General features: G+C 43.1%; 1 protein-coding gene across 4 annotated transcripts in view; it reads left to right on the plus strand.

Moving 5' to 3' along the window:
• Positions 1–15,052, plus strand: part of DIP2C (DIP2 acetate--CoA ligase C (putative)) — a 438,780-nt gene that overhangs the window by 371,265 nt on the left and 52,463 nt on the right. For all 4 annotated transcript variants that reach the window (XM_037031859.1, XM_037031860.1, XM_037031861.1 and 1 more), the window contains 2 exons: positions 5,774–5,942; positions 7,994–8,164. In XM_037031859.1, the coding sequence (XP_036887754.1) occupies positions 5,774–5,942; positions 7,994–8,164 (340 nt within the window). The remainder of the gene's footprint in view (positions 1–5,773; positions 5,943–7,993; positions 8,165–15,052) is intronic.

Consider the following 15,052-nt stretch of genomic DNA (forward strand, 5'->3'; position numbering starts at 1 on the left):
TGGTTCTCAAGCTAGTGCTCTTTTTTTTCAGTTGCTAAAATTACCAATATCATTCTAAAATACAAATAAAGGACCTACCACATATCCAAAAACACTTTTGGGATAGAATGATGAAGTTGGAAGACTGAGACTTCCCAGTTTAAACACTTACTATTGTAACCAAGACAGTGTGGTACTAGGATAAAGATATAATGTGCATATGGAGGTAGATACATAAAATAACCAGTTAAACAGACTTGAAAGTCCAGAAAATGAACCCTTATATGTGTGCTCACTTGATTTTTCAACAAAGGGAACCAAGGCAGCTCAATGGGGGAAGGATAGTCTTTTTGACAAATGATGCCAGGCAAAAGAAACATCCACCTGGGAAACAGATTAAATTTCTACCTAACTTTGTATACATTAATCAACTCAAAGTGGATCATATACCTAATGTTAGAGCAAAGACTATAAAACATTTATTTAAAAAGCATAGAAGTAAATGTAATATTATGTTAGGTAAAGAGTTCTTAGGTATGATATCAAAGGTACAATACATAAAGGAAATACTGATAAATTACACTCCAACAAAATTTAAAACTTTTGTGCATTAGAAGACACCATTAAGAAAGTGAAAGACAAACCCCAGACCAGGGAAAAATACTTGCAAATCATCTATCTGATAAAGTCTTTCTAACCAAACATAAAACAAACTCCTAAAACTCATAGATAAGCAAAATATTTTAGAAATGGGCAACAGATTCAAACAGACATTTCACCAAAATAGACATGTGACCAATAAGCACATGATAATATGCTTAACAGTCATTACAGAAATGCAAATTAAAGCCAGTGAGGTACCACGTCATATCAATAGAACAGCTATAACCTGAAAGACAGAAAATGAAGTGGGAGACTTGTATTTCCTGATTTCAAAACTGTAATATGCTGTTAAGCCAAGGTAACCAAGGGTGTATGGAAATAGCATTCTCATACACCATTGACAGGAATGTAAAATGATGAAACCGCAGTTCACATGTTCTTTTTTTTTTAAGATTTTATTTATTTATCTTTAGAGGGGAGGGGAAGGAGAGAAACACCAATGCATAGTTGCCTCTCTTGAGTCCCCCGCTGGGAACTGGCCCGCAACCCAGCACGTGCCCTGACTGGGAATCAAACCACGATCGTGTGGTTCGCAGGCCCGCACTCAATCCACTGAGCTACACCACCCAGGGCTCACATGTTCTTAAAAATTAAAGATAAATGTATCGTATGACCCAGAAATTCCACTCCTAGGCATCTACCAAAGAGAAAGGACAACGTGTCCACTCATAGACTTGATGCTTGAAGCATTCTCAGCAGCCTTGTTTAAAGGGAAAAAAAGGAAATAATCCAAATGTACACTGACTGGTGAGTGTGTAAGCAGTATTTGTCATATGAATAAACATTCATGCGATGGCATACAGCTGCCACGTGGGTAAACTTCACAAACACTGTGCTGAGTGAAAGAAGCCAGATCCCAAAGGCCACATGATGCCACTAGTAGGAAATGTTCAGAGAAGGCAAACCTGGAGACAGAAAGGAAAATGATGTGGCAAGGGTTGGCAACAGGATCAATTGCAAATGGACACAAGCCTACTTAGGGTGATGGAATGTTCTAGAACTGTATTGTGGTGATGATTATACAACTCTGCAATTTATTAAAGTTTATTTGGCTCTATGCTTAAAATGGGTAGATTTCATGCTGTGCAGCCCAGTTTTGGGTTGAGTGAGTGCACATTACAGGCACTAGCTTGTCAGTGAAGGTGGCTGAACCCTGTGACACAGGGTAGTGTGTGTCCAAGTGAGCCAAGCAGCTGCCTTGCTCACAGCTGCCAGGTTGTGATAGTTTTCAGTTGTTTGTGTATTTTGTCAGCTTAATAATCTGAAATTACTCAAATACAAATGGGCAAATTTATATTAGTTACCGATAGATCTTTTGTTCTCTCCTGGTCAGTCATATTTTTATTTTTATTTTTTAAATAGACTTTATTTTTTAGAGCAGTTTTAGGTAGGTTCACAGCAAAATTGAGTGTAAGGTACAGACATTTTCTGTATCCCCTGGGCCCACACATGCACAGCCTCCTCCACTATTAACATCTCCCACCAGATGGTACATGTTCTGTGGTCTAGGAACCTATGTTGACATGTCATCACCACCCAGAGCCCAAAATTTGTATGAGGGCTCGTGGTGCTGTAGAGAGCCAGAAATAGACCCACCTAAATGTCATCAACCAGTCTGTGACACAGGAGCAAGGCAATACAGTAGAACAAGGGCTGTGTCTTCATCAAATGGTGCTGGGGCAACTGGACATTTACATGCAGAAGGAAAAAAAAAGAATGTAGACCTAGAACCCACAGCCTTCACAAAAATTAGCTCAAAATGGATCAGAGGCCTAAATGTGAAAAGTAAAACTATAAAGCTCCTGAAAAATAACACAGGAGAAAACCTAGATGACCTGGAGTTTGGTGATGACTTTTTAGATATGACACCAAAGACGACATCCAAGAAGGGAAAATGGATAGGCTGGGTTTTATTAAAATTAATAGTGTCTGCTCTGCAAAGAACACTGTCAAAAGAATGCAAATGCAGGCCACAGGCAGGGAGAAATATACCCAAAATGTCTTCTTAATCATTTTGTTCTTTTTGAAGTTAAAATCTACACTAGAATAGTAGGTTCCAGAAATTCTCAAAAAATAATCATAGTTCATCACCAGCAACCTGCCTTTCAGTAGGTCTGTTTTGTCTGTGCAGGTATTCATAGCCAGTGCCAACAAATCAATATTGGTTAGTACGTGAAACAATCAACACTTGTTGGAGTGAAAAAGGAAAGAGCAAATAGAAAACTGATTAATTGGGTTTTCTGCTTGTCCTGTGTTATCAGGATTTATTGACTTTTTCTAAATATTGACTCCTGTCCTATTGATTTTCACAGCTCTGCCTAAAATTCCCTAGTCCTGAATTCCAAAATATGCTAGCCACCCTTTCATGTGCCAATGCTTCTGATCAAATCACTCCTCCTGATATGTATTCTTGGGATAGGTGGTAGGTGATTTGCATTTAATTCTCTTCATTTTGGATCTCCTTTCGTGCTATAGCATTTACGAAGTAAGATGTCAGGAACAAGACGGAAATGCTAGATTGTTACATTAAGAGGAATGTCATCATAAGGTTTCTCCTACATCTTAATTCCCTACAACATGAGGCTCAAGGGCCATCAGACATGTTTGGTACCAGCACTGAAATGTAAAAGTCCTTGGTGTGAGCTGTGCAGATCTGAGCCACCATAAAAATCGTACAGGGTAATCTAAGGTGGTGGTGTTAACCCTGCTTCACAAATGGGTTGAGTGACATTTGGTGTTAACAGAAAACTGCCCCATCCCCTTTCACAGAGGTAAGACTTGCGCTTCCTAGGGGGTAATTGTGACTTAGTGGATGTGTGATGTGCAGGCTTGTTAGATCTTAGGGCCTGCACATTAGATCTTTGACCTAGTACACAATCCCACTTTGGGCCTGAGATTTTCTTTTAATACCCACTCAGCAAAGATAAATTTTCTGTTATTTCTATTTCTGGACATTTATCAGAAATAAAACCATATGATATTCCTCTTAGTATAACAACCTAGCATTTCCATATTATTCCTCCTTCACACTGCCTTGAGCTTCTGATCAGAGGTGATGCATTAGCTACTAAGAACTGTTCTAATTCAGTCACGCCAGATGTAGTGTGCAGGCTGACTCTGCAGCACAGTGTGACTGCAGCACGAGTGACAGAGTAGGACTGAAAGACGGCCCAACCACTGTAGCAAAACAAAATAACAGCTTCCAGCTGAATCAGTCATAGGAATNACATTTATCAGAAATAAAACCATATGATATTCCTCTTAGTATAACAACCTAGCATTTCCATATTATTCCTCCTTCACACTGCCTTGAGCTTCTGATCAGAGGTGATGCATTAGCTACTAAGAACTGTTCTAATTCAGTCACGCCAGATGTAGTGTGCAGGCTGACTCTGCAGCACAGTGTGACTGCAGCACGAGTGACAGAGTAGGACTGAAAGGCGGCCCAACCACCGTAGCAAAACAAAATAACAGCTTCCGGCTGAATCAGTCATAGGAATTCCCTTCAGCTTGCAGTCAGCTTTCTCAGAGGCTGCCCACCTTGGGGAACAGGGTTGTAGCAGGAGTGAGGAGAGTGTTGTGTCCCTTACCTCTTCCAGCCCCTGGGAAAAAGACTGTAGGTCTCCAAAGATGGCCTGGGACTGCTGTGAGTATGAGGGGGCAGAATCTTTTGGCCCCTGGATATGTTGCTGGAGCTAAGCAGTGGTGTAGTTTGGTTTTCAGATGCCACGTGTAAAATTCTTAGAAGGCTATTTTAAGAAAAATATGGAGTGCCTCAAAAGTAATAAATAATAAAACACATTGGCTTGTATCAGTATTTCGTGATGTAGATATATTTGTTGTAATGTTCCTTTACCTCTTGAAAACATTTAATATTAAATGATTTTGAATGACCTAAATTAATTTCCCAAAGACAAATCTCAGATAATTAAACAATTTGAAAAGATCACAGAAAAGGTCAAAGATTGCTCTTTTCTTTTGGCAAAAATAAATAAAACTGGAATAAAGGAAGAAAAGAGAACTCCCCCCCCCCCGCCCCGTTCCCTGAAGAATAGTTTTTCTGCTGAGGGCCCTGTTTAAAGTAGATTTTGTGACTCAACTTAATTTCCTCACCTTTTTTAACCTGTTGGAGTCTATTGTAAACAATTGTGAAAATTTTCATGTGAGATTGGCTTCATTCCAGAACTGGTTTTAGTATCATGGCATAGCAGTTGAGGCTCACTGTGCTTTTCGCCTACCAGATTGTTCACACCTGGAAAATTCCTTTTTCTTAAATATTATTTACCGATGATATTTTATTTTAATGCATGACATCTGTTAATGCTGATTTATCATCAGCAACCATTAAAAACATAGTTTTGACAAATCCTCCATTATTTTAAGACCACACTTGCCCTACCAACTGATGACTGACCAAAATGTGTAACCTAGCATTTCCCTCATTTTCCTAAATCTGTTCTCTTATGTAAATGTATTTTCCTTATTTCTCCTGTTTGGTGATTTGTTTGGATTATTCTGAAGCAAAATTTCAAACCTTTAAAATTGAGTGACAAACTTCATTTAATTGTGTTCCTTTTCTTTCATTTGCTCTGGGTGTTGGTGTTCTAACCCAGAGGTAGGCACGCTTTTTCTCAAAGGGCCCTTTAGTAAATGTCTCGGGCTCCGTGGTCTCTGTTGCACCCAGTTGGCCCTGCCTATTGGTGCAAAGCCACTGTGGACTGTGTTTAAACCAGCAATGGCTGAGTGTCCGTGAACTTCATTTACAAAAACAGGCAGCATCTGTGGTTTGCCAACTCCCCTTCTACCACACGTTTTACCCAAATTCAGTTCTGTGTTTCACGCTGTGAAAGAGAACTCAGGTGGTTGCTGTTTTGACTGGCTTCGAGAGAAACTCCACAGCTTAGCTGTTTCGGATGAGTGCTCAACTTGGTGATGACTCTCAATCATAATTTCTGTAGTTCTTTCCTGTTTTTCACAGTGTTTTCATGAACACACTTTCATTTTTTGCTTAAAGATATCTAAGTGTAGAGTGTCTGTGACTGTCCCTTTCTTGCACACGGAGGGAGCACAGGCCTTCCTCAGGTCGGAGGCTCTTCTGCATCCTCGCTGACCTCTCCATTTCTCTCTGCAGCGTGTACTCTGGGCACCAGTCCATTCTCATTCCGCCTTCTGAGCTGGAAACCAACCCTGCCTTGTGGCTTCTGGCCGTCAGTCAGTACAAAGTCCGGGATACGTTTTGCTCCTATTCGGTGATGGAACTTTGTACCAAGGGGCTAGGCTCACAGACAGAATCCCTCAAGGTGAGTAACCACACGCCCTCACAGTGCCTACAGAACATTCCCAGTGGTGTCCTGGGAAAGCAGTGTCCAAGGGCATGAAAAGGGTTTGGCGGAGTTAAAATAATAACGCTTCACAAATGTCAGGGGTTACAAAGCCGTTTTCATGTGAAAACCTCATTTTATAACATGAATATTTTGTCACTGCCCCAACCAAAGAGTACGAATGATGTTATTGATGCTTTGAATTTCATTAGGTCTACTTGAAGGGTCCTAAATTGCTTTTTTATTAGTTGGTGAATCCAGTTCTTCAGCACAGTTCATGTTATTCTGACACTGGTATTCAAGACATAGGTTTGGATTTAGCTCCTCTTTTTTGTTTACCTTGAGGGCCCTGATTTGTAGGTCGTGAGCAATCCTAACAAAATTCATTTCTACAGTTAAGTGAACAGTGGTGTTTATGACAGTAATAGCATTTCCTTTCATGTAAACCAAGGACAATTGATAGACATATTTTCATGGTACATTAAGCAGTCTTTATTCAAGGAACAAGGAGGAAATAATCATACCACCTCTTTTAATTTCTACTGTTTACTGTTTCTGTGCCCAGATGTGTGGGTTGCCATGTACATCTCCAGACGGCCCTTGTGTGTCTGTACGTGTGCGTGTGTGCACGTGTATGCACATACACACAGTAAAACACACCCCTCCGCTGAGTTGATAAAATGTTTTTTATCAACTTAATGGATTAGATTTGAGCAGGCAAATGAAATACAAGATAAATTTGAAATTAAGTTGCATAAATAAGTGTATAATTACTTGAAGTTATATATTTATACAGGAAAAAATTTATAAAACATAATTATTACTCCTCTTCACCTATATCACATTATAAAATGAATGAGTACATTTCATCAAATTTCCCTGCAGGGGTATAAATAACCATAGTGAAATAATGTCATAATTGAGTGATTTCTGTGCACTTTACATTTTGATTCATTTCACCTTCATAACAACTCTCTAAAATAGAAACAATTCCTGTCTTCATTTTAAAAATGAAGATATGTTACAGGAAAATTGAGCACCCTCCCCAAGTTCTTACATTCGGTGAATTTGGGGACTACATTTTGAATCTTTGGCTCCAGGTCCACCATCCCAAACCCCAGGCTACACTGTGTCCCAAAACATTCCCGTGTATATCATTTGTTTTGCCCGGGGTTTAACGTTCCCTGTGTGACTCTATGTATATAAAACCATGTTTATAGACTACATTCCAGTGTCAACATTCTGTGTGTGTGTTGCCCTCTTCAGTTCAGGAGCCTTGTCAGCTCTCCCTGTGCCAAGGCCACCTTGCAGGTGCTTGAGGCACTGAAGGGGTTTGCGTGTGGCGATTGTCCTCCCCGAGACACCACCACTCAAGCTCAACTCACGTTCAGACGCAGCCCCACCTCTTAGCAGGTCCCAGCTCTCACTGTGGAGAGTGCACGAACTCACTGGGTTGTTCCTCCTCTGAGTTTTGTGGGTTTGCTCCATTGACTGAATTTGGTGCAGACCGAGGTGTGTGGACCTTAGAAACAGAGATGCCCTTGATCCTGAGCATTTCTCTCTGACCTGTCAAGTCTCATGGAACATAAAAGGCAAGCTGCTTTTTCAAAGGTCTCCAAGCATTTTAGTTTTCCATGCCTACATTAAAAATAGGTTTTCCTATTTCACTTCAGTTCCAGTGCATCCATGTCCGTAGTGGTCCTTACAAATGCTTCCTTTCTTCCCCAAACCCTGAACTTTATTTTGTCCAGGGTTTAGCTTCTCCTCAACCTTTCTACTCCTCATTCTTTCTGTTGCTTCTTGCCATTATTTAAAATATCTTTGTAATAGCATCCCTGATTATATTATGTATGTGCTGATTGTATTTTTTACACAGACATTCTAGACTGTTTCAGTTAATGGTGTGGAGCCGTTGGATCCTCGAAATGAAAATCTGCGTGGAATTTCTGCTGAGTGGGTGGGTCTGGTTAAGGAGGTCACACAACTGAGCACTGGGAAGGCTGATCTCTTACTGTGGTTGTTGTTTCTAGGCGCGAGGACTGGACTTGTCCCGTGTGAGGACCTGTGTGGTGGTGGCAGAAGAACGGCCTCGAATAGCACTCACCCAGTCCTTCTCAAAACTCTTCAAAGACCTGGGCCTCCATCCACGGGCTGTTAGCACCTCATTTGGCTGTAGAGTGAACCTGGCGATTTGCTTGCAGGTGAGTTTTGTTGATGTCAGTCAACAGTGCTGGGGTGACAGTCACTGTTAATGACAGGTGTGCAGCATGCACTCAAGTTCAACCCACTTTCCTTGGCTAATGCTTAGCTACATTTGGAAGATACTCTTTTAATTAAATGCACGTGATTGGCCCTCCCTCCCTCCCTCCCTTTTTTCTCTACATTTCTCAGTAACCATTATTCATAAATAGCATTGGTAGCACTTACTCTATTGGAACATTTTTTTAAAAGATTTTATTTATTTATCTTTAGAGGGGAAGGGAAGGAGAGAAGGAGAGGAATATCAATGTATGGTTGCCTGTCGTGAGTCCCCTACTGGGAACTGGCCTGCAACCCAGGCATGTGCCCTGACTGGGAATCAAACTGCGATCGTGTGATTCACAGGCCCGCACTCAGTCCACTGAGCTACCCCAGCCAGGGCTTCTGTTGGAACATTTTAACATTTGGAACATGTCTAGCCGTTGTCCCAGGCCTCTGAAGTTGGGTGTTTTTTTTTAAATTAGACACTACAAGTGTTTCATTGTGGCAAAAAATCCTGTCTTTTGAAGGACTTAGTCTTGTGTATGTAGATAGTAATTTCTGTAGGAAGAATTTCAAACATTGAGCAGGGTTGGCAGTTTAGAAACAACTGTTACAGTTTCATTTCTGTGGGTCAGGCATGAGGCCACACTCCTAAGATAGTCTTGCTTTGACCATGGCTAAAAAAATTTTAGATCTCTTTCTTTCTCTGTGTTAGCTCACTCCAAGTATCGTCACTCTTCCTTTCCCTTTCTGGACTCCTAACATGAAGCCCAGGCCATGGCCATCACTGTGACAGGTCAGGGCAGCTTGAAACAAAGGAGAGGGGACCATGCAGGCGTGTTCTCCCCACGGACCCTTCCCAGAACCTTACACCGGACAAGCTCAGTGACAGAGTTTGCTCCTCAAATTTGTTAAAACAATAAAACTTGACTCACAGCAGGTGCTGGAACAGACCAGTGAACACAGTTACTCTCAAACTCTGCTCCCTGCCCACCCTGTCTCTCCATTTAGGCTCCCAAAGGTGGTTGCATTCGAGTTCTTATCCTCATTGAACATCTTTTTGTCATCCATGAGATGGACAGTAGATATACAGATAATTTTTTGAGTAAGTGTAAAATATGTTTAGTAAAAATAGAGTGAGAGGGTANGTGTTTTTTTTTAAATTAGACACTACAAGTGTTTCATTGTGGCAAAAAATCCTGTCTTTTGAAGGACTTAGTCTTGTGTATGTAGATAGTAATTTCTGTAGGAAGAATTTCAAACATTGAGCAGGGTTGGCAGTTTAGAAACAACTGTTACAGTTTCATTTCTGTGGGTCAGGCATGAGGCCACACTCCTAAGATAGTCTTGCTTTGACCATGGCTAAAAAAATTTTAGATCTCTTTCTTTCTCTGTGTTAGCTCACTCCAAGTATCGTCACTCTTCCTTTCCCTTTCTGGACTCCTAACATGAAGCCCAGGCCATGGCCATCGCTGTGACAGGTCAGGGCAGCTTGAAACAAAGGAGAGGGGACCATGCAGGCGTGTTCTCCCCACGGACCCTTCCCAGAACCTCACCCCAGACAAGCTCAGTGACAGAGTTTGCTCCTCAAATTTGTTAAAACAATAAAACTTGACTCACAGCAGGTGCTGGAACAGACCAGTGAACACAGTTACTCCCAAACTCTGCTCCCTGCCCACCCTGTCTCTCCATTTAGGCTCCCAAAGGTGGTTGCATTCGAGTTCTTGTCCTCATTGAACATCTTTTTGTCATCCATGAGATGGACAGTAGATATACAGATAATTTTTTGAGTAAGTGTAAAATATGTTTAGTAAAAATAAACAGAGTGAGAGGGTAAAGAATGGCTTGGACACATGGGAGGCAGTTTCAGAAAGGGCAGCCAAGGAGGACCCTCTAGGAGGTGAATTTTAGCCCAGTGCCCTGAAGTGAGCAAGGTGCACAGTTTAGGCAAAGGCAGAGCCTTGAGGCTGGTAAGTGAAATGTTTGCTTCTGTTCCTTTTTTCAAAAATTAAAAAATCTGTGATGATGGTACCACACAAACAGAGTGAGCACAGCCCAGGTCTGATGGCAGAAATCCCACACCTCCTGCTTACATAGGGCCGACTAACCCCCAACATTTTATCTACCCAGAAGTAATCATCATTAATCCCTGATGTGCAAAAAATAAATGAGCAGAAAAAGCTAAAACACTCCGAATCCTGTGCCTAAATACTTAAAGGCACTGAGAAATGTATGCCGTTTTTCCTTCGGAGCACCGCAGCTACCGATGTGTGTGACGTCAGTGAGTGGGCAGCTCTGGTGTTTCTGACAATGCAGTTTTCTTGGTCAGGTGGTCTGTCACCCGTATTCAACAGGGCTGCACTTTGGCTCTGAGTACTGCAGTGGAGGCAGCCCTGTCAGAAGGGAAGTGTCTCTGTCCAAACAAGGAGTGGAGCTGTGTCCAAGTGATGCAGGGTTTCCCGGCCGTGGTCTTAGGGGCAGTGTCTTGTGGAGTCTGTGGATGTACCCCTGTCTAAAGGGTTCCTTGGGGTTTGGGAAAGGCTGAGTGAAACAACCGATATAATTTACTGCCTGAGAATGAAACACATCTGATGTATGCGAATTTAGTTATACAGCGATAAATAAGGGATTTGGGGGTTTGGGGGGGGCAAGTTGCAAGAATAGTCTTCATTTATGGCACCATGGACCTTTTACAATCCAGCCTCAAGCTTTTCTCACCCCACATTACCATCTGGTATGAAATGGCATTGTCTACCTTAGAGTCTTTTGTGCTTTCAATTCTGAGCACTCTGACTTCCTCTGTTCTGGATCTGAAGTGGGCCCCCACCCATTTCACGTGGCAAAAATGGCTGCTTATTCCATGTCTCATTCCTGATCCACCCCCGTGGGAAGCGCTTCGTTCCTTTGACTTCTTTGTCCCTCCCACTTTATACTTTCTAGCACATTTGATACATACTCACATAACAGACTTCCATCCCCTCTGGTCCGTGAAAAACTGTCAGAGAACTCAGTATCTCCCACAGTCACACAGTCCCTTGTGAAAGTGAACTCATTTCATGGATGTACGAAAAGCAGTTCCTGTACCTGTAGACACGACTCATGAAGAGAAATGAGGCACATTTGTCTGACTAGAGTCCAGCCTCCTGTGGGAAGTAAGTACATGGGAGCATGGAATTTTCCCCGGAATGAGGCACAGTGTGAATCTCCAGCTAATGAAAGCCCACAGCATCATCTTGTAGCCAAACTAGTGGGGTCCCACCAACTGCTGCCCACAGGCAATAACTCTGAAGACAGAGTCCACTGGAAAGGGAAATGGAATTTTTATTTACTTATAGATATACATACATTCTTGATGCCCACCCCTGCTGCCAACACTACCAGAGGAGTGAACGGGCTGTTGGTGGCTGGCCACCAGAGGGTCACATGCAGGGGAGGGGTGCAGGGCTTGTTGTCCAGCCACGTTACTTCCCAAGATCTGGGTGCCCAAATCTCCACTTTCCCCACCCTGCAATCTCCTCTTTTCCTGGGCTTGCTCCAAACACCTGCAGTGCTCCTGGTCAGGCCCGAAGTGCCCAGGGAGGGGAGTGGAAACAGACCGTCCCCAACTGCACTGGGGCATAGCCTGCTGGCCCGCACTCGCATGGGCCATGGGCGGTAGCAGGTAGCCAACATGGCTTCCTGCCTTGGAAGGGGCACAGGGCTTGCTGGCCCGAGCCTGAGGCATGCACCACTGGTAGGAGACAGCTGCCACATCTTCCTGGTGGGGGGTGGGGGTTTGCTGGCCCCAGCCTCCCTGTGTCTTCTAGCCTGAGCCTCCCCAAGCCCACTGGCCTGAGTCTCCTCCACTCCCCTCTTACCAGAGCTCATTGCACTCCAAGCCTGCCCTGGAGCACTCAGGGAGGGGCCCTAGGAACTGCTCCCAGGCTACTCAGTCCCCAAGGCCTGGGGCCCAGGAACTCCCAGGCCCTGTCAGCTGGGAAGGAGGATAGAGAATCTAAGAGGCCCTCCTACCCACTCTTCTTTTAAAGTCTCCCCCAGAATGCCCTGGGCAGTGGAAGCACTTGAGGTGGTATGTCCCTCCCATCCAACCACCTTCTTATTTTTTGTTGCCACCTTGCATGCCTCTTTTTTTTCCTGTGTCATACATGTGTCATTCTAGTTGCTGGGATGATGTACCCATGCTCTATCTTTGGTGCTTCTTCAGCCCAACCTGTTCCTGGGGGCAAGGGCGTTCAACCTGTTACAATTACCCCCTTTAGCACTCTGGTCATTTGTAATCTTACAAGGGCAGAGGTCTCGTTCTTTTGTAACTACTTCCTACTGACCAAGGCATGTAGTGCTACCTATCCCCTGGTCCAGAGGTCCCTAACAAGGTAGGTGTGGATGGAGGGGAGCCTCCATGTGAGGCAGAAAGATCTTGCAAAGTCCAGGTCAGTTGGTTGTCCCTGAAAAGCAGCATGTGCAGTGTCCAAAGGTTGGCATTACTGGACAAGTTGGCATCCTTGTTGTGTTCTGGAGGTGACAAATTTGGCAAGAGTGTTAGAAGGCACAATCAAACCCATAACAACTGAATGACAAAGGTAGGGACTAATTCTAGTGTCCCTGATTAAGGGAAAAATGGCTTCTTTGGAGGAAGGTGTACAAGGCATGTCATGCCTCCCTGAAGTCTTACTGCCTACTGTACTCAGCTTAAATTCACCTTAGCGGAATATCCTGAGGTTCCTCCCTTTAACACTTATAAACTCTTTCTTCTGTCCAAACTGTTAAGGCAGAAAAAAAAAGCAGTTTTGAAGCAAAGTTGGTAGGCTGCCCCATGCCTCACCAACTCAAACGTTCATTAGTCCAGCTAAACCATTGAGTCCCAGGAGGTGGTGATGCAGGTGGGCTTCTTAGTGGGGCCTACACCATTTCTGAGTCCACAAGACTGTCTTTGAGAAGACGCTCAGTTGGAAGGCCTTTCCTGGAATGATACTAAGCAGTGACAATTTGATATCATCGAGTTAAACCAGTTCAATTCTCAAGTGAAAACAAACTTTGAAGATAGTTAGCTGCACTAGTGCAGGGCTGTCAAACTCATTTTCACCAGGGGCCACATCAGCCTCACGGTTGCCTTCACAGGGCTGAAATAATTTTAGGACCTTGCAAGTGTAACTTCTCCTTAACTGTTCAGGAGTTGAAATTACATTTGGCCCTTGAAGGCAACCATGAGGCTGATGTGGCCCCCGGTGAAAATGAGTTTGACACCCCTGCACTAGAGTCTAACAATCACAACTGAGCATTTTGATTTCCCTTAAAACCTGCTTCCTCTATCTGAGATCACCCTCATTACCTAAAAAAGACTGCTAGTTTTCAATTTTGCCTCATTGTTTGCATAAAAACAACAAAAGCAGCACTGAACACATAGCCTTTTTAAGTCTGCTTTGCTGGAACTTCCACCAGGAACCTTCAGATTGACCCTTAGCCCTTCAGAAAAGCCACACCCCACAACCGCCATACACCTTTGCCTGCAGTACTTCTATTCTTCAAGTCCTTGAGGTTCCCATCGTGTCTTAAGTTTCCTCCTTGCCATCTCTCAGGAAGGCATACTTCGTTCCTTCCCCAGAAAGGCTGTTGCATACCACACAACCAAACGAGGTGCTGGGACATTTTTCCAGTGGACTTTTGTTAGCTTCCAAAGTTCATCTTAGTTCCTCACAGCTTTCTGGTAACAAGGAGAGCCCATGCATGCCTCCTTCAGGCATGACATTCCAGTCAAAGTCTTGGTCATTAAAACCATAACTTGACACTGGTCTTACTGGTTTCTTGCAAAGGAAATTTTATATCATTACTAACTTATTAAGAATGCCAAATTCTAGGGGGATGAGATAGAGAGAAAAATACAAAGCAAAAAGGAAATCTTTGTCCTTCCAATATCCACCAAAAGCATTTCCATGCCTTATATCTTTCATTACTCTTCCTCCTAACCTAATGTGATGTTTTAACCCTTAGGAACCTCAAATTTCTTTCTAAAACCGAAACAAAATTTAAAAATCCAAAGCAAAAATCAGAGTTCAAAAAGAAAATAAGAGGAGACTAAAACTAGCCTTAGTATATCTTGTCTCCCACCAACCAGTCACACTAATTGGCCACACAGGCAACCTTTCTCAGGGCCCCAATGGCATGAAGCCCCAATGGTAAAGACATTCTCTCACCTCAGCCAGCTTGAACTGGCACCAGAACACCTTTCCTAGGTCCAAATGGCACAAAGCCCAAATTGGCAGAGGTATGTTCTCACCCCACCTAGATTCTACCCAGCACCAGTGGCACAGGGCCCCAATGGCTGAGGCACTCCCTCACCTACCAGTGCATCCACTGGTCTCCTGGCAGGGACATGACCTCTTATCAACCTCTCTCATGTCAGAGGCATGCTCTCTCACCCCAGCTGCCTCTACCTGGTACCAGGTGACCTTTCTTGGATCCAAATGGCACAAACCCTCAAAGGGCACAGACAGTGGATTCCAAGTGTAAACAAAATAATTAAGTTCCTCAAGTCCCCAAAAGATAAGAAAGCAAGACAAAGCAAAACCTAAAGCAGAGAATAACTCAATCCAAGCACTGGGGTTTCTCCCCATTAAAAAAAAAGAAAAAATCCACCCTTCAATGGCCTCTACAACCTTCAGAGAGCTGCTGCTTCTTTTTTTTTTTTCTGGCTTTCTATGTGCCTTACAACTTTCTACATATGTTCTGCAACCTTCATAGACTTTCTTACTTACTCATGAATAACCATAACTCACTTTCAATACTTGTTCTTTTTTAACAATGGGATGGACCACAACAAACTCAGTATATGGCAGCTAAACATCCCTAAA

This window comes from Sturnira hondurensis, unplaced genomic scaffold (assembly GCF_014824575.4).
Source record: "Sturnira hondurensis isolate 20B ecotype Veracruz unplaced genomic scaffold, ASM1482457v3 Scaffold0021214, whole genome shotgun sequence".
Lineage (NCBI taxonomy): Eukaryota > Metazoa > Chordata > Mammalia > Chiroptera > Phyllostomidae > Sturnira > Sturnira hondurensis.